The sequence below is a fragment of the Netta rufina genome (assembly GCF_964035555.1).
Source record: "Netta rufina genome assembly, chromosome: 10".
Classification (NCBI taxonomy): domain Eukaryota; kingdom Metazoa; phylum Chordata; class Aves; order Anseriformes; family Anatidae; genus Netta; species Netta rufina.
In genome coordinates this window covers 11,108,879-11,128,566 of record NC_140133.1, presented here as the reverse complement: position 1 = coordinate 11,128,566, position 19,688 = coordinate 11,108,879, and the positions used below count along the sequence as shown (strand labels likewise).

Genomic DNA, 19,688 nt, shown 5'->3' with positions numbered 1-19,688 from the left:
CCCCCCGAGCGGGTAGAGGGAGGTGTTATGAGCTGGGAACCCCCGAAACAGAGCAGGGCAGCGCTGGTGTCGCCTCCTCTGCAGCTGGCAGAGGGGTTACAGGCACCGGGAGGGGTGTTGGAAAGGGTTTGGTGGAGAAAAGGGAGGTGCAGACACGTTAGGTGTCACGAAACCCTGCAGAGCAGTAACAAAGCAGACCTTAAAAAGAAGCCTGCTTTAATATTATTTTATTTTAAAGTGCTTAATAAAAACAAAACCAGACCTTAGAAACAGCGTTATCTTTAATAGACAGAACCCTACATCCAGGTCTTAGGTATAGTTAAGGGGACACAAAAGCTGCTGTAGTGAACACGACCCCTATTCCGCTGGCAGAGAGGAGGAAGCATGGCCCTGCTGGAGGCTGGGAAGCAGTGGAGCAGGAGGCAGTTATCCCACAGAGGCCATGATCACGTCCACAGGGAGCTCCTCTCCGCTGCGGGCAGTGACCTGCATCGTCACCGTGTCAGTCAGGACGAGGCGAGAGCGTACCAGGAGGTCATGGCCACCCCGGAACACACCTGGAAGGCAGAAGGAAGGAGTGAGTAGTCCGCAGACTGCTCCCCAGCATGCCAAAAGCCCCAGATGAAGGCTGATGCTTGGTGGATGTGGTCCAGTAACTCCCCAGGGGACAAGAGGAGACCCCGAGTGGCACATTTCTCATTCACTACACTGTACCTGGGACTCTGCCCTATCAAACCTCATGAAAGTTTAAAATAAACTCTAGCTGAGAAGAGAGGGACACTCCTCCAGCAACTACCAGTCACTCACCTCCAACCTCCTGCACATATTGACTTTGCAGCGCAAGGGTAGTGTACTTTTCCCTTCAGTCTCACTCCAAACCAGAATGCCAGGTCACCAGGACAGCAATTTCCACCCAGCTGAGCCTGATCCCAACACCCCCCCACCCTAACACCCTCCCGATTCCAGTACCAGTTGCCCTGCACTTGCAGGGACAGAAACCACAGCAGGGACAAGCCTCCAAACCCTGCCCTGAGCACAACAGGTTCCACCATGAACTCCTGCTCTGATTTTCAGTCGGTTCTGCGCGACCTCCCAGGGCTGCTGCATGAGCAGAGACCTCAGCCCACAGCTCACCTGCCAGGTACAACGTGTGGGAGTTCTTGTTATCTGGCACTTTATCCGATCGTTCGCAGGGCTGCATCCCCAGGAACTTCACAATATTACTAACTGCCTCTGTTAAAAAAAAGTAAGTAAAACAGACTCCATGTCATGGGTGTCTTGACAAGGACACAAAGAGAGCATCAAAAGGTGATAAAAGCCCTGATTGCATGTTGTAACTCATGTTCCTTGCCCTGAGGCATTGGCCAGGGTTGTGCTTTAAGAGGCTACCAGGAAGGCAAAAGCAACCCACACGAGCAAAAACAACAACAAAAAGCCACCACCACACGGCAGTTCTGTTATCTGATGCAGCAAAGGCACCAGTGCAACCGAAACGAGAGAATGAATGAGTCAGGAAATTGAGTGCAGCTGGCTGCACGCTTACTGCACAGCCCTGACAGCAAGCTCGCTTCTCTGGAGATGGACGCAGAAGGGAGGCAACACCTCACAGGAATTACAGGTCTTTAGGAGCAATTTGAAAAGGCCTCGGGGAGGGTACTTCAAGCCCAAGGTGCTGTGCAAGGGAACAGGACATGGCTACAGACAAAGGACACCTTTCTAAGTCATCAGAAAGACCATGTTGTTAAGGGTTTCCTCATGAACAATAAATCTTTAATAAATGGTGAAAGAAGAGGGCTTATACCAGAAGTCTGCCTGCCAACCTTGTATCTTCTGCTTTTTGCATCTTTTTTTTTCCTGATTCCCGAGGTCAGAGCAGCTCTTCCTTTCACAGAGGGAAAGTGGGAGCTCACAGGTTAACTGTCAGCTGTTTGGGAGGGCAGAGTGCAAGTGTTTCTCTTGCCTCCCACAGTCCAGCCTGATCTCTCTCTTGTTTGTTGAAGCCTGAACTATCTTGTTATCACACTAACTGCAGGCCCACACTTAACAGCTGTGGTGGAATCACTTGTGAAAGGTTTTGCCCTATTTGCCTTTCTGTGTGAGATGTAACAGGAACCAGACTGCATCTTCAGTCTTTGCCTGCTGGAGGGAGAGAGATGTTAAGAGCCCTGCTGGGGGGTTCAGGCACTACCTTACCTTCAAGGGTTTTAATAGCAGATAGAGTAAAGGTTTCCTCCTTTTCAAACTCATCACCCACTTCATCCCACGCTGCTCCGAAGTTTGGCTTCAGAACTCGCTGGATGTGATCAGCCACTGTTACCTCGAGGTCTTCAAGCTGATGATAAGAAGAGGCTCAAGTGAAACACGCTTGTTACTCACCCTGCTCTCTCTAGAGAGACTTTTAGACTGGATTCTGTGAGATCTGGTGAATGTAGGAGGCAGCCTCCACTTCTACTCATGAGAATGTCACAGCAAGCCCTGCCCCTTCGAGTTTGCTCAAGCAAACAGTTGTTCAAGAAACTGCTTGGCCCAGGAGAGCCACGTCATGCCATGCCAGGGTTTACAGAGCAGGTTTCCATTCTGAGCACAGCCCTCAGCCTGACAAGGAGCAAAGCACTGGGCAAACATCCAAAACAGAGGACAAAACAAAATTAAGGAACAGCTGCTGGTGCTCCCTCAGATGTACCATTTGCCCTTAAGCTTGTATTTTGCCTTTCCAGCCCGTTGTTTTGTAGCTGGTGAGATGCTATCAGGTGCTTGCTATCACCCAACACCACGTGCCAGGTTAGCTGAACTGCTGCTGTGATGCCTATGTGAGGCACAACGAGGTTTGTCCCTCCCGAGTATGTATCTAGGAGCAGGCAGTGCCAGAACCAGCCAGACACCAGCCTGCATTCATTTCAGCAATTGCTGCTGAGTATAGTTGAAACAGATGGAAGAGTTTGCTTAAATATCACTTAAACGCCCTGGTGACTGGTGGGAAGCAGGCAGAGGGGTCACCCTCGTGTGTTCCTTTGGAAAAAACCCTCCCCACTCCTGGGAGGACGCCGTGTCCTCAGTGATTCACTGCACAGCAGTGCCTCTAATCAGCTTCGCAGCAGTGACAGGCAACGCATAGAAAACAGCTTCTGGAGCTACCAGGACAGGCTGAGGTTGTCTCACAACATCGCTTTGTCTCTGGAGGGCGAGCACCACCCTCTGAGAGGCAGTCCCAGTTTCTGATCAAGCATAAGCCGAGCTTCTTCCTGTGTGGTAAAACAGCCAACAGAGGTGTTTACACAGCATCAGTGCTTTCATCGGTCTCAGTGCTGGGGAGAGAAAAGCCCAACCTTCCCCAGAGGAAGGGCACAGCTGGAAGTCTCTCTGCATCAGGCAAGCCACTGGGCAATTAACAGTGCAACCACAGAGAGCAACCTGCAGAGAGCAAGAGACGGCCAGCAGCCCAGCTGAGACAGACAAGATCTCCAAGCCCACATCTCGCTCCTTGGGACAGAAACCAGAAGCAGCAAGACCCTCCTCATGTTGTGCTTCTGTCCAGTTACATCGTTGCTTGCATGGTAAGTTAGTGGGCACAGATCACAAAGTCCCTCAAAAGAACTGCGGTTTCCATGACCGGGCACATGCCCAGCTCCTTACCACATGCCCAGCTCCTTACCACATACTCATCCTCGTAGCCCTCGTCGTCCGCCTCGCCTGTGTTGGGATCACAGTCCTTGACAGTGAACTTCATCATGCAGCTGAACGTACAGGCCACTGGAGATGGGGGAGGCAAAGGCAAAGCTCACGTTACCACCAGAGCTGCGTTCCTCTGCCACAGAATGGGGCTGGGGAGCTGGGGGCAGCTGGGTTCCCTCCTCACAGCCAGCAGCACAGGCTTAGCACACGACCCAGAGAGCACTCTGACAGCTTCTTTCTCTCAAAGGTGAAGTATTTCTTTGTCACACTGATAAATACAGGCTCCTGATAGCTGTACAAGACCATAATCCTCAGATCAAACACTATTACTGATGAACCTCAGGTTGCGTTGGGCATGTTAACTAAACACATCCCCCCAGCATCTTGCAAAGGGGCCAAGATCCTTTCATCTAGGGATCAGCTCATGCACATCGGAAACGAAACCACCTTGCACTGTAACACAGCAGATGATGAATACCACACGGCTGGGAGAGGAAGCAGCAACTCAGCTCTGAAGACGGGCACTGCTGGATGAAGGGCAGCCACACACCAGTGAGCAGCCTCAGCACAAACCAGCAAGAACAAAGCACAGGTAGGGCCTGGTTCGTGTTCGGTTTAAAAGAGTTCTGGCCATTTGTCTGAAGTATTTTTTTCTACTTGGTGTCTGGGCGCTCAACACACTTCACAGACAGGCAGACAACCACCCGCCTCCCCACATACTAACACAAAAACAGGAGGCTAAAGGACGTGCTAAGGTGCCCGGGAGATAACTCAGCAGATCTGAATGCTCAGCTGCCAGTTCCCACAGCCCAAATTGACAATGCCACAGCACAAGGGAACGAGGAGAGGAGAAGGGACCTGACAGCCCTCAAACAGCGAGGAGAAGTCATGCTCAGCATCACTCAGGGCTGCACCCACACACAGGCTAAAAATACCTGGCTAGGATGCAAGGTAGAATGTGTGTGGGCGTGAGCAATACGGTGTGCTTCGTTTGGGGAATATCAGGAAAAACAGAGCACAAACTGTTTACCTGCTGTCGGATCCTCTTCAGACAGTGCCACCAGCGTGTAGCAGGTACCCGGCTGGTTGTACACCAGGCTTTTGGCAGGGACGTAGCCGATGACCTCATAGCCCTCTGTTGGCTCCATCTGCACCGTGACATTCTCCAGGATCTGATCGTTCAGGGTGTTCGTGCAGTCAAACTGAATGGGAGGGGAGAACAAAGCCAGCTTGAAGCTCTCAGCTGTAATAGCAGGCTCACTGGAGGCATAGCTGGAGCACGGTGTCAGCTTGTGAACTCCTGCCTCTATCTCAACAACCAATCTGGCTGTCAGCTGGATGCTCATAGGGCTCACGTTTCAGTTTAGTCACAGAGAAACTGGAAATATAAATGGTTTAGGGGAGAAGCTAAAAACCTTCAGGGTACTCCAGTGCTCCAACAAAAATATATATATATATTTTATTAAAGAAAACAGCACTCACACCAGCACAAAACTATACAATGTCTGTCCTCTGCAACCCAGGCAGGAACACAAATCCAGTGAGGACAGGGGCGTATCAGCTTCTGTTTGTTTCAGTTCACCAATCAGCGTGGAACTTTCTCTCTAAATGTACTTTGTCCTTCCTCCCAGGAAGATAATTCCCAGGTTAACTCTTTGCTGTAAGGAAATATTACTACTCTCTTGCCTACATCTCCTCACATACAGCAGCAGGACGGCACAAGCAAGGCCAAGACTCACAGAAACAAGCACCTGTACTGCAAAGGCTAAAACAAAATGCAAGGGGAGGGAGCTCTCTACCACCACGTGACTTTCTCTGGTAACGTTTTCAGCCTTTCAGATATAGCAGGCTTCACTCTCCCATATCCAAACCACATGCTTGGGACCCTCAGGAAAGAATACAGCTCCTCTTGCCAACTACTCAGTGAGAACAGCCCCACCTAGTGCCTGTCTGACTGTGGTTTTGACTGTACATGTGTGCATTGCTGAGCCAAAACTGCAAGAATTCCCTTAATTTTTTTCTGAGGCTCTGCTGCCCTGGATGAGAAACTAACGATTCATTTCAGTAATATGCTTTGAACACAGATAACCCTGAGGTATTTATTCTTTTTATTATTATTATTTGTTTGTTGTTTTTTTTTTTTTTCCCCAAACTCATCATGAGCTTATTTCCCAATCCTCTTTTGGCACCACATGCCATAGCTACCCACCTGGAACACCATGTGGCTGACAAACGTGTGCTTGGTGCAACGAACCACATATTCTGTCTCCAGCTCCGTCAGGGCAACAGGCTCTGGGGAAGACTTGAAGAGCGGGCCCAGTCCCCGAAACTCTGGGATTGCCCCCAGTTGCTCTGGAACAGAGGACACAAGCCATTGCCTTCCCCAACCCACAGAAAACGGTTACTAGTTTCAAAGCCCTCAGTTAAACAGCCAGAAGCTGCTGCAGCAAGGAAGCACTCCCCAAACATCCGTAAGCATTCACTTGGGACTTCTAAAATTAAAGGCAGAGTCAGCTGCCATTTGCCCACATCTACTGCAAGCTGGACAGAGTAGGACTACGAGCACCCCCACAGCCCAGGGGTCAACACCTGACTTGCAGCTGGGTGCCTGTGCCACTCCCCAAGAGGAGGTGGGAGAAGTCAGAGGGACTAGGCAGGCTCAGCAGGTAGCTATATGGTTCTCACACAGGTGTGCAGGAGAGTTCTTGCATCAGTTTACCTTGGAATATTTCTTGCCGTGTTGCTGCCACCTTCTCTGGCTGTTTGACTACAGCAACAGGGACGTTTTCTGCAAAGGAAAACAAAAAAAAAGAAGATACAAACAAGATGTGGAGGTGAATAGTAATAAGTAACTAAACCAGAAAATAAATCAATATCTGGAGAGAGATTTGACTAAGTAAAAGAAGGGAGCTCATTTCTCATCTTGCTACGGATTAGAGATCTGTATTTAGCTTCCTAAATACCTTTGGTAATCCTCACCAGAGCTACTGCAGTTCCAGCTATTACTATTATTAGCAGCTGGACTAACTAGGAGTTGAAATGCTAACGTGGGAGCAACTAGATTTGCTGACTTTAGTCTTTACAGAAGATAAAATTCCATAAAATTTAAATAGGATGGATCTCAGCAACTCCCAGCAAGCCCGACGCAGACTACTGACCAAGGGCTTGGGCCAGCACTCAGGGAACTGTGCCTTACCTGCCCTCTGCTCAACAATAGGAGCTGTCGCCAAAGGAACAGACTTCAGGTCAAAGGGTTTTTCAGAGGGCTCCAGGGTGTACTGGTGCAGAGCCCTCTCCAGGCCAGGGATGGACACTGTTAAACCTGGGGACAGAAGGGACAGGTCACCGAAACCACAGCCAACACCAGCTCTTTGTGAAGTGTTAAAGCAGGAAATAAGTGCAGGCTTGTTTGAGGACTTGTTGTATTACCGTTCAGGATGTAGCCAGCATTGAGGGCTTTCTGCTTTTGCTCCAGAACATTCAGGTAGAACGTGGCTCTGTCTCTCACTTCGTTGTCATCATCCATCACACACCTGAGAAGAAAGCAGAAAATTTGCTTCAGCACGAGGCTGCTGAGTCCACATGAACAAGTCTAGGTGACTAAGCCACCTTCCAGGGCCAGAAAGAACAGGCTATAGAGCCAACAAGTAGCCTACTAGCAATTTTATCAGACAAGCAATCATCCATCACGCTTGGCAGTACTGAATGCAGCTGGTGATCCCACCACAGGATTCCAGGCACCCGCTGCACCTCCTCAGACCCAGAGATAGAAGGGAGCAGACACACACGTGGATGTTGACAAGCTTTCTCAAGCAAACAGGGGTGTTCACCTATGATTCTGAGAAACTCTTGAGGTACAACTCAGTGCAACTCACGGTACCCCACACTCCTGACTCCTGGCAATAACATTAGCATAATCAATGCCATTTTTGTGAAGTAAGTGCTCATTATTTGTATGTGAGCTGGTCATGTGTCAGCTTCCCTTTTCCCTCTCCTCACCAGCCTGGAAGACCCTGGGTGCCAGGCCAACTTTTTCCCTCCCCACCAGCCGATAATATCCCAGGCACCAGGCCAACCCTTGTTCTGGCTGTCGCAGAACAAGGAAGTGTAACTGCACTTGGAACCCTGCCTGTAAAGCCAAACAGCTGAAAGTTTAAGTGAGACTTGGACTGGAACTGCTGCTGGATGGCAAAACCAGTGATCCTCCAGTGATCAGGGATGCCTCTACCCTAAGCAACTTCAAGCATATTCCAAGTCTAGATTATGATTATCTCGCATGCCAAGAATTTAGATTTGACTTGACCTGCAGAGGGTTCAGGTGACTAGAACAAACACTAACCCATGATAACACTGATCATAAAATCCTGGGCTACTATAATCTTTATTATTTCACAGAATTCTAATTATAACTACAGCTTCATAGCACCCTCATTCTGAGCAGGATCCCTAGAGAACCTGTTTGTCCCTACAACATCAGGTGACACTCACCTTTTCAGTAACACCAAGATGCTGGGTAACATCTCCTCATTCTGGGCTCCAAATTTGGCCAGGGCACTTACAGCACCTATAGTACAAGTCGTAAAAACAGAATTAGCAAACAAGGAAATCAGCTGAAGTTTCTTCCATTTCCTGGCTGTGTTCAAATGTCACATCAGAGATGCTAGCCCCAGTATAAAGCATTACTGTAATGAGAAAGGCAGATGTATTACAGCGAAGTGCTCCTCTGTCTAGTTCCATGGAGTCACTGCATCCCCCCCTCCATTTCTCAGCTGCCTGCCAACTCTTCCATCAATATTTCTGCAGGGTCTTTGCTGTGTAAAAATATCCACTCAGAACCACAGCAAACCACAATTGTCAAAAGCAGAGGTGTTCACGCACTGTATTTCCTTGACAATCTGTCACAGGCCAGACAGCTTTTCCAGGTCTGTCTCTCACCTGCCCGGACTTCTTCATGCTCCAGGACAACCCTGTTGTAGATGAAGCGAATGTATTTGGAGGGGTTATTGGTTTTGGGCCCTTCCTGGCCCAAGAGGTGGAGGATACGAGTAGCCAGCACGGTGAATTCGCAGTCCTCGATGAATTCGCAGAGGTGAGACAGGCCTGTCTCTTTGCTCTCCGAGTTCTCCTCAATAATGCTGATGATGCAGTCCACAATGGCTCGCTTGTACTCAAAGCCACCCTAGGGAGCAAAGGGAATGGCTCAGCTGGAAAGCTCAAAGGACGTTAGATACTCTGAATTAGCCAGGCAGGAAGAAAATCCCTTTGAAAAGGTCACTCACACCCAGCGCTTTTAATCTGTGTTTGAAAGGAGCAGGGCAGTAATGCTGCCCACCTCTTCTGACCCTCTTTAGTCCCAGAGGACCAGCTAATATTCAAGCTCGCCTGCCAGCATCCTTCAGAATGGCTGCAGTTAAGAAAAAAACAGATCGTAGAGAGGGAAACGGAATCCATCAGCCTGAAGGGTTTATGTCTCCTTCAAAATTCTCTGCTGCTAGAATTAGCACATAAAAAACAGCCATGTGGGAGGAGGAGAAAAATTCAACCCTCTCCCCTTTAGCACCAGACATCTGAGGATGAATCACAAGAGAAATATATTAAGGATCGTATCTGCCACAGCAGGACCCAGCAAATGGCCCTATTAGTGTGGGAAGACAGGCAATCAATACCTCCCCAGGCACACCCTATAACCTGACATGCCAGTAATGCTCAGTTATCTTCAGACGTTATTTACTAGCGTCCTCGATACACACCATGGGATTAAACTGCACGTTATCCTCTGCCAATTACATGCACAGTTCTAGGCATTTGGGGGATCTTTCTGTAGCTACTTTAGATTTAAAAAAAAAAAAAGAAAAAAAAAAGTAAAACAGAGTGGTTTGAACTACAAAACCACATTCGAAATGATGCCATCCACCCACAGAAAATCTGGGAAAGTAGAACAGTCCATTTTTCGCAGGAGCAGAGAGAGGGGCTCTGGTTTGTTCCCAAACAAGAGGCTGTAATTGGTAGGTGACGTCAGAGCAAGCAGCAGTGCTGGCTGCGTTGCCGGCGTGTTAGCTCATTTAGAAATTCAGCAAACCTCTGTAAAGCTGTCTTTCTGCAACTGTCTGACTGAATGCAGAGAATGGTTATAGGTACTCGTGATCCCTTCACTGTCACAGCTCAGAGAACAGAACAAAAGCGGTCCTGTGTCATCAATAAATAAGTTGTTACATAATCTTTTGGGACAAGGCAAAGCTTCTTGGAATTTGCTGTCAAAGTATAAAAGAAGGCTGGTTCAAATGTGAAACACACATGGGCTGCCAGCACACCTGCTGTTGCCTGCGTTTGCTTTGAGTCTGTAAACCCCCAGAAAAATTAAAGAATGGGAACCACATTGAAAATATGCCAGGATGTGTACGCTGTCATGCATAGCTGGTCATTTCTGTCAGACTGCAAGCCTTTTAGGACAGGTAGAGAATCTTACTGCACAGCATTACCAGTAAAGACTTCACTCTCACAGAGGCCACCGTGCAGTCCTGCTGTTTATGTATATTCCTGATATGCTCACTGTTAATAAAAAGCTTCTGTCTGACAAATCCTAAACCATATTTGCATTATTACACATTTGGAGTCCTCCCTAGATCTCTGACAATATAAAAAAGAAGCACAAAGCAGTTGCTTGCAAACTTACCTCTTCCCGAAGCATAGTGAAAAGAAAGTTCATGAGGACAGCATGTTTGCGAGGGTACTTCTGACACAGCGCGTTGATGGCCTGCACTACTACAACCTAGAGGAAAGAGGGGCAGGTCAAAAAGAGGACTGTCAAGCTGGGCAGAAAAAAAAAAAAAAAAAAAAAAGGTTGAATTTTGTCAATTTGGTGCTGGTCCCTGGCCTGGAAGCTACAGCTTTGCCTTTAGTTATCCAACAAAGGCAGTTCCAGGAGGATATAAACTTAGGAATTAGACAAGAAGATTCATCTTTAATGTAATTGATCAAGAAGATTGATCTTTAATGTGCTGGTCAGCCCCTAGCAAAAGCCCATGTCCACTGGGGGGCAAGAAAGAAAGATTTAATACTCAAAGGGCTCCTTCCCAGACTTTGGAGCTAGGTACTGTATGACTGAGGCCTGGCTTGGGCTGATAGCCTCAGATTCTCTCTCTTCCCAGCAAAAATGCTGCAGCCCAGGTGCTGGAAGGGACTCCATCCAAGCCCCAAGGGGTTCCAGAGAGCACACACAAACATGGACAAAAACCATGGGCAACCTTCAGCAACCTGTGTACCACCACCTCACACACATCCTTACTTTGAACTCATCGGAGATTTCCGACATGAAAGAGGAGATCTGCTTCATGAGCCGGTCAATGCTGCTCTCGCTGCCGGTTTTCAGCAGCGTGGTGATGGCCAGGGTGGCGATGCTGCGGTTGGAGTCTGTCACGAGGTTCTCCAGGTCCAGGTTACAGGCAGTCACAGCGGACGGGTGTTTCATGGCCACCTGGAGAGGAAGGGGAAAAGTGGAAGGTCACTGTATGCATGCAAAAAGCCCAGCTAGCTAAAAACACAACCCTGGTTAAGGTCAAGGGAAAAGCTGAAGCAAAGACTGTCAGGGAGCAGTCCAGTTAGCATCAAGGTTTGATCTATGTTTTTATAAGGAGCTCCTTCACCCCAGAAAGCTCAGAAGGGTCAGGAATAACACACAAGACCAGTGACACACTCTTACAGATTTGTGAGCAGGATCCCTTTTGCCTTTTTTCCTTCTGTAAAGCTCTCCTTGAGGCTTTATTCCACACATAAGCTATGACATGTAAGGCTGTATCCCAGAGTAGAAGTTATTTACACAAAATCATCGCCCAATCTGACCTCCTTTCTCTTTTAAAGTCTGCACCTCCCTCTGCGTGAGAAATGATTACAGCTCCCAAGAGACTCAGCTCCTACCTTGTTGAGGGTACGGACGGCTGCATATCTCAGCGCTGCCTTCGGGGAGCTGCAGAACAGCTGCAAAACTGCGAGGTGGGGAAACCAACAAAGGCAGACATTTAGACAACCTATGATGGGAAGCATTTCCTACCTAAAGCATGAGATTAAATGAAGAGACTGAAGATAACTAGAAGCATGCTTAAGAAGCAGCCCTCAATTTACCCAGGGTAATCAGCAGGCTTCACCACACCAGCCCATAACTCCCTCAGCACTGCTGCAAGCACCGCATTTACCTGAGACAGCCGGTGCCAGCTCCTTGGCAGTGCAGTTGGGCAGGTTAACGATGGCAGAAGCAGCTTCGTAGACCACCATCTCGTGCTTGTTTCTTAGGCAGCTCTCGATGAAGTCGAACAGGGGGCTATCGCGGCTGAGGGACAAAAAACACAAGAATGAATTAAAACAAGAATGCTAACAGAAATAAAGAGTTCAGCAGCAGAATTGGATGGGTCCCATTGCCTCTGGGAAGGTAAGAACAGCCATAAACCATGGCTTCATTTTTTGCAGTAGTAATTACACTGTACTTCCAGCACGTTTGGCTGCCACCTGAGACAACAGCCTTTGCTTTACAGGCTAACAGGAATCTCCCCTAACTCTTATTCAGAGCTCCAAAGATCTTATCCACCAGGAAGCCCCAGCTAGCACACATGCTAGCCAAAGAGTTACAGAAGACAAAATGAAAGAGATTATCTTGATAAAGAACAGATACACAAAGCAGTAAAGAGAAACAAGAATTTGATGGGCAAGCACATACACAGACAAGACTTGCAGAAGTGATCCCATAACATGAAAGCACCCTGGCATTTATTCTGCCGCCTTTTAACCATCAATAACTTAGAAGTCGTACACTGCTCTTCAAAGACAGAAATAATCACTCTCATCAGATGAAAAGTTAGCCCGCAAAAGGAGATGGAAGCAGGACCTGAGGAAATACTTCCATCAGGGCAAAAGAGCCCCCTCACCTGCCAGCCTCCTCCTCCAGCAGCTTGCTGGCTACTCGGATCATCATGCAGTAGGCAAATGGCGACTTGAGGCCGTGGCGGGTGAACTTGCTGAGCATCTTGTTGACTGCCAGGCGATCGTTCTTCCGCACGTGGTAGAGCAAGCCCAGAGCATGATACTGTGCAGGGAAACAGAGTGTCACTGACCCACCTTGGGCTCTTCATCCCCCTCTGCAGCCTGGAGATGGCTGGCTGAGCACCAGCAGGTGGGTTTCCTACCTGCACCATGATGTTGTCACTGGAAGCTGCCTCCTGAGCCTCGTTCACCCAGCGCTTCACCACATCGTAACTGGTCTTCAGCAGGTGCTGGGCAGAGACAAAGGCACAGACAGCCCATGAGAGGAGGATGGAGGAAGCTTTGGGAATTACAGCTCATATTAGGAAGAAGCCAGCCTTCCCCATGAGGGCGCTGGAGGCAGCAACTTATAAAAGAGCAGAGGACTCGGATGCAGAGACCTGCCCACGTCGGCTGTGCTGTCAAGAGGTTAAACACCTCCCACAAAGCCAGCACCAGTTCCTGACTTCACAAAGGGAGGGAACAGCAACAATTAAACCCCATCCTGCAGAAACACTCTTGTATTGTATGAAAAGAAAGAGTTGGACTAGAAATAATGCCGTGAAATTGCACCGTGGTTAGAGTTGGAGTGGCCACGTACCACAAAGACACACAAACCCCTCGAGTCTTGCCTGCAGAGCTTTCATCTCCTAACAAGAACTCAGCAGACCAAAGCTCCTCAGGGTACATTTAGCACCTTCGTTAACAGGAAGAAGAGTGTGTGTGCTATCATGAGTGTTGGACCACCAGCATTTTTGCCACGGTGCCTACACAAATATCACGCAGCCCCCACAATTCTGCAATAGTCAGGGAGAGCTTCCCTATCCAGGTTACTACCACAGAAACGCCACTGGATTCTCACCCACATCCCATTTTAAACCTTGAAGTTCCTAAATCTGCAGGTTGGTGTTAAATAGGACACTTGGGAGCATCACAGAGACATCTGCGCTCATAAGCTGGTCATTAATTCTCACCCAGCCACAAATCTACTTAATTAACTGGAGCAATCCAAAGGCTTGTGGCCATGGTATTGCTTTTAATAAGTGCAGTGTGGGTAGCCCTTGGGCAAGCTTCCCCCCCTGCACATTTTGGTCCAGACAGCAGCCACCCTGCCTGCTGCTTTGTGCAGCATGTGCATGCAGCACTTCTCATCCTCTGTACCAACACACCGACAGCCTGGGCTGCCAGGAGGCACTGCCAGCCACAGCAAACTGGTGGCAATTTTTCTCCCTGAAGACAGAGGGAAAGGGTGGGCTGTTTTCTAACGGAGCACCAAGTCTTTGGGATTAAATTACTCTGACACTGAATTGTATTGCACTGCATAAAAGTAGTTTTCTTTCCTCTCCTCTTTTTCTCCCTCATGTATCCTCTACTAAAGGACAGCTCCCATGTGAAACTCCCAAGATTTCCAGTCACACAGCTTCCCAGTTAGACTGTCCCTGAGGCAGCACCTACCAGGGAGGACACCAGAGCAGAGCTGGATACGCTTGGCACTTTGTCAACGATCGCCTGCTTCATGTAACGCTCGATGGCCTGCAACATGGTACTCTGCAGGGAGAAGGGAACAACAGCTGGTACAGAAAAGCTGTCAGGAGCGTGAAAGAGGAGACGCAAAGACATAGGAAGCAGGGTGAAAGGTGGGGTGAAGGGCTTGGGGCAGCCCCGAAAGAGAAGCTGCACTTACATCGGTGATTTGACAGAGCGCTCTCACTGCAGGGCCTCGGTAATTGTCATCCTTCCCGGTCATGTCTTTGGTTAAGCTGGTGGGAAACAGGAAGCTCTCAGTGCTGCACTCCTGAGCCAGCATTACGAACACTGAACAATGAACTCGGCTGCCCACCCAAGTAAAAGCACCACAAGCACATTTCAAACACATCACCAGGAGTTCAGTGTCTATATTTTAACAGCCTCTTTTAAAGGAGAAGATTTGCTTCCTCACCAAGAGCATTCCTTGTCTTCACACTGCTTGCAGACTACAGTTTTCTCCAAGAGGCTCGAAGGGCATTACTGGAGGATGCATGAATGTAAGAGTGGGAAAACCAAAGTGACTGACCTGCTAGTAACAATGATCACATCTTCTGCAATAGAAGACATCTCTTTGATAGTCAGGTAACACATCCTGCGAAGAGTTGGCTAGCAAGGAAAGAGGGAAGACACATCAGTTGAGGGGATCCCAGGCAGAAGGGATCTGGTTTTTCTATTTCCATGACTTTGTCATGAAGATCAATAACCTGATACTTTCAGAGAGCCACAGTGCCCAAGCAAAAAAGGTGTACAAAAACAATACTCATTAACAAATCATCCCTTCCTCTTCTAAACCCTTCAGCCTCGGTTCTTCTCTGTTCCTGAGGGAATACTTGAGTTAAGCTGCTACAAGGGAAGGGCTACAAAGCTGACCTGTTTCTAAACTTCCATCCTATTCTTCTCACTCAGATCATGTAGGGGAAAACATATCCAGGCAGGATGGAAAAGTTGATTCCATAAAAAGACACCTCAAGGCTGAAAAAGACACCGGTGACAACTTGTCCCACCAGATAAAGACAGCAGAACTCGGCAAGCAGACTTACATCATTGGACTGAAACAGCTTTGTCATGGCAAAGAAGGACTCGGTGGCTTCCATGACACCAAGGTGCTCCCCCTAGAAGATGTTTGGAAGAAGGAAGGAAGGAAATCTCAGTTACCACAACCAGAGTTGAGCCTTGTACCTGTTGCAGGCCCAGCCTCACATGCATAAGAACAGGCACGATGTGGCTGGAAACCACAAAGTCTCTCCCTTGCCAGCATATTTCAGCAGAGTAACACACTGCCTGAGAAATCTTCCAGCCATGGCTGAAATCGGCTTAGTTGTTGATCCAGATGACAGCACGCTTTATTACGTTACCAAAAAACGGCTTGTGACAATACAGCTTCGTTACAGGGGAGAAATGGGTTGGATTTCCACAGCTTATGTAAGGCAAGCTTATGTCATACTCCCCATAGGCACCACAGCTCGTCGGAGCCAGCTGCAGTTACTACATACAAGATGCAGAGGCCCTGGGGCAGGGAAACCCCACAAGACCAGTAAATGCCTTTACAAAGCTGATCCTTACAGCACACAGATTTTAAGTCCTGAAGGCTAAGAACTGGGTTCAAAACCACCCTTGGCACCGCAGAGTTGTAAGCTAACAGCTCCCAAGGAATCATAAATCATAAGTATCAGCCTCTTTATATTTCCTCATTCCTGCCCTCCATAGCCCACAGAATTTTTTAGACAACAGGAAAGCGAGCAGGAGCTTGGCAGCACAGCAACTGTGCTTACTAAAATTTTGTACTGGATATGCATTAGAAATATTCAGAAAAGTTTAGTTAGAGAAAACCTAACAATCAAAAGCGCTTGTCAGCTCATTTTTTTTTCTCCCTTACCTGGTTTATGAGATACAGAATCTTGGTGAGGATGTGAGCACATTTTCGTGGGTTTATGGGAGTCTCGTTAAACACCCGTGCCTGGAAACAAAGCACAGACAAGGATGCTGATACCAACACCCCCCTAAAAACATGCAACAAACTCCCACTTCCCTGCTAAAGTTCTGCAGTGAGGTCCTCAAAAGAGGGAGAGACTCTACCCAGAAAGGGTGACACAAAGGAGAGCTTTTAAGGGTTTACCTCTTGCAAGACTGCACTCTTCTCCAGGTGCTGGAACGGGTTGGAGCCCCCACCTACAAAATAAAGATAACAAGGGTCTTTACAGGAACAGCGCTATGGGAAGGTGACTTTCTAAACACGCCTGTAGTTTAATAATAGGCAGAGCATTTGGGGGTAATTTTTGCATGAACACCAAGCAATCAGCGCTCCCTCTTTTAAGCAGCATCGATGGAATGACTTTAGAGCAATCAGGGAAGGCAGAGCAGACAGGACAATCTCTGATTTGTCACCCCAAGGAGTCACCAGCCATGAGCTGAGGTAGGCTGACAGGCTGCAAAGTAACCGTGCTCCCCCACTACCCCCAGAGACCCATCTCCAACTGCAGGGCTGGGGTCTTGTGCCAGTCCGAGCACCACTAAGGCCGGCCTAGAAACAAAAGCTCAGAGAGCCGCAGACAAGAGGAGACACCACTTGCCAGGCTGGCGAGTCAGGAGCGCTTTACCCCTGCTATAAAGCGATCAGGAATCCACCAGTAATGCATTCTTTGTCACTAATTAAGAGAACAAGACAGCAGACGAGAGAGCCTGGACACAGAATAACTTCCATTGTCCCACTTAATAGAATAAATTATATTAAATAATGAAAAAAACTCACCAATTAAGGACGAAATAATCAGCGGGAAAAGCACTATTATTCTGCATGGGCCCTATTAACTCGCCTCCTCCGAAGCACCCGCGAGCTGCAGCTTCTCAAAAGCTGCCAGTTGTTGATGACCAGGTTTTAATTAGTACCTATGCTCAGCCTGTCCACTTGCAGTGCTGCTCCTCTACCTCACAAGCCTGATCCAGAGAGCACAAGCTCTGGTCTGACCTGTGCTTGAAGCATCACGCGCTGCTGCCAGGAGCCTTTGCAAAACTCTTACATTTAAAAGGCAAATGCATCTGCACCCTGGCTCCTTTCAGGTTCAGGAACTGCCCTCCTCTGGCTCAGAATGAAATTTGCAAGTGCAGCAAGCGGCTGAACAAAGCATGGGCACTATGGTGGCATTGGGAAGAGAAGGAAAATAAGGGGAAAGAACAAAAACAACGTTTCTCGTACCAGTTTGTTAGATACTTGAAGAAAATGGTTGGAAAAAACCTTCCTAGCAGCCCAATATGTCTACAGTCTTGAATCTGCCATCAGCAGAGTATCACCTCTGCAAGTCTCATAGCACTGAGCATCTTGAAATACACTGCACACCATGCCTTGGTCTTCATGGCTTGCTGTGTCAAAGCGCTCTTCTGATCAGAGGAGAAACAGAGGCAGTGAAGGCAGTCTCCAGAAAGCTCCCAGCACTGATGACTAACAACAATTCGTACTGATTTGCAGAGAAATAAGCACTGACCAAGTGATCTTACAGCAGCTACATGCCCACAATAACATCTCCAAGCGCATTTCTGAGAGCTGATGGAAGCAGCTCATCCAGAGCTACCTAAATCATCTGTGAAGGGCAGAGGAACAGGACCCAAGCAAGCAGACGCTTGTCTCAACTACCAGACTGTCCTGTTAGCCATCCCGTGGAATAGACAAGAAATAGACAGGCAAGGGCTGTGAATTCAGGGATGGTACACTCCAGGCAAGACTAGGAATGACACGGGTTACATATGGGACACAGAGAGAAGCCAGCAGACGGTGCAGCAGGTGCCGAGTGCCCTCATTCTGCACAGAATCAAGGGCTCAGAATGACACAGTGGTGAAGGAGAAGCGTTGGGAAGCATGCAAGGAACGAAGGCAGAAAGGAAAGAGAGCTCTGTGAGCTTTTGGTACGAACACAACCAACACAACACCACGCTACGAGGAAGTAGCTGGGGCTGGAAGAGGCAAAGGCACCACCTGGAGACCTGGGGTGGGTGCAAAGGGGGAACAACCCCAAAAATCCCCCACTCATTGAGCCTATGGGAGATCGAGGGAGGCTGTGGATGAGGGTAGGGGAGGCCCGGTGGGTGACGGGGTGATGCCGGGGGGGTCTGTGCAGCCCTACCGATCCCGTTATCATCACACCGTGAACCGAGAGGCGAGCAGAGCAGCGGGGACACAACCCCGGGACAACCGGGGGAGGGCCAGAGGGCTGCGAGGAGCAAACCGAGGGGTCCCCCCCCCCCACCACAACCACCACAACCACCACCGGGCCCCACCACCACCGCCACCCCGGGGTGACCCCACCGCCCCCCCCCCACGGCCCCTCCGTTACCCTCCGCGCCCGCCGCCCGGCCCCGGTGCCCGGTGACCCCCGGGGAGCGGCCTGCAGGCTCCGGACAGGCGGCGGGCCCCAGGGCGGCCTCTGCGAGGGGTGAGGGGGGGGCGGTGAGGGAGGGAAGGGGGCGCCGGGACTCGCCTCACGGAGCCCACCCCCCCCCCCCCCGCGCGCACCGGCACCGGGATAGACCCCGGGATAGGTACCGGGAACAGCACCGGGGTGTCCCCTCGCGCTCCCCGCCGCCCCCTCACCCGATTCCTCGTCCTTTTTGTCGAATTTCTTCAGCATGGCGCCGCCCGCCGCGCCCCCGGCCCGCTCCCGGTGCCGCTCCCGGTGCCCGTCCCGCTGCCCGCCCCTCCCCTTCCTGCCAGCTTGTCCCGGCCGCCGTCACTCGCCGCACTGCGCAGGCGCGGCCCGGCCCCCGCCCGACGTGGCTGCTTGGTCCCGGGAGGGGCGGGGCGATGGGGGAGTGATTGGCGTGAAAGGGGGGCGGGACAAGGAGGGGAGGGGGAGGTGTGATTGGTGGGGAGGGGGAAGGGGCGGGGCTTGGGGGTACGGGGTGGGGATGGGGGGAGGCGGGACTGGGATGGGGGCAATGGGGGGGGGAGTGGAGGGAATTGGGATGGAGGGGGGCATACTGGGATGGAGGGGGGCATACTGGGATGAATGGGGGCATACTGGGATGAAGGCATACTGGGATGGAGGGGACATACGGGATGAAAGGTGGCATACTGGGATGGGGGCATACTGGGATGCAGGGGGGCATACTGGGATGGAGGGGGGCATACTGGGATGCGGGCACTAGGATTCAGGGGGACATACTGGGATGGAGGCATACCGGGCTGCAGGGGAGCATACTGGGACGCAGGAGAGTATACTGGGATGGAGGGGGGCATACTGGGATGGAGGGGGCACACCAGGATGGGGGTCACTGGGATGGAGGGGGGCACTGGGACGTGTATGGGGCACATGGTGACTCTGGGGGCACTGGGATGGAGGGGCAGCCCCGGACTGGGGGCATACTGGGATGGGCAGGGGGCATACTGGGGCTGGGGGATGCACTGGGAGCAGGGCACAGCGGGGCTGGGGAGGGCACTGGGAGACACCGGGACTTGGGGGGGGGGGTATATAGAGGAGAGACCGCATGGG

At 50.1% G+C, this 19,688-nt stretch overlaps 1 protein-coding gene across 1 annotated transcript; it reads right to left on the bottom strand.

The window, feature by feature from the left end:
* Window positions 1–211: 211 nt before the first annotated feature.
* Window positions 212–18,918, bottom strand: COPG1 (COPI coat complex subunit gamma 1). The gene is made up of 24 exons (XM_084292462.1): window positions 18,791–18,918; window positions 16,325–16,377; window positions 16,085–16,165; window positions 15,249–15,320; window positions 14,735–14,814; window positions 14,366–14,441; window positions 14,137–14,229; window positions 12,846–12,932; window positions 12,588–12,745; window positions 11,862–11,995; window positions 11,587–11,654; window positions 10,958–11,146; window positions 10,346–10,441; window positions 8,608–8,851; window positions 8,161–8,236; window positions 7,102–7,205; window positions 6,869–6,994; window positions 6,392–6,460; window positions 5,882–6,024; window positions 4,703–4,874; window positions 3,653–3,750; window positions 2,194–2,332; window positions 1,135–1,233; window positions 212–557 (listed from the first exon to the last, which is right to left on the bottom strand). Exons 1-24 carry the CDS (start codon window positions 18,825–18,827, stop codon window positions 427–429), a joined length of 2,625 nt encoding a protein of 874 aa, XP_084148588.1. The 5' UTR covers window positions 18,828–18,918; the 3' UTR covers window positions 212–426.
* Window positions 18,919–19,688: the final 770 nt, after the last annotated feature.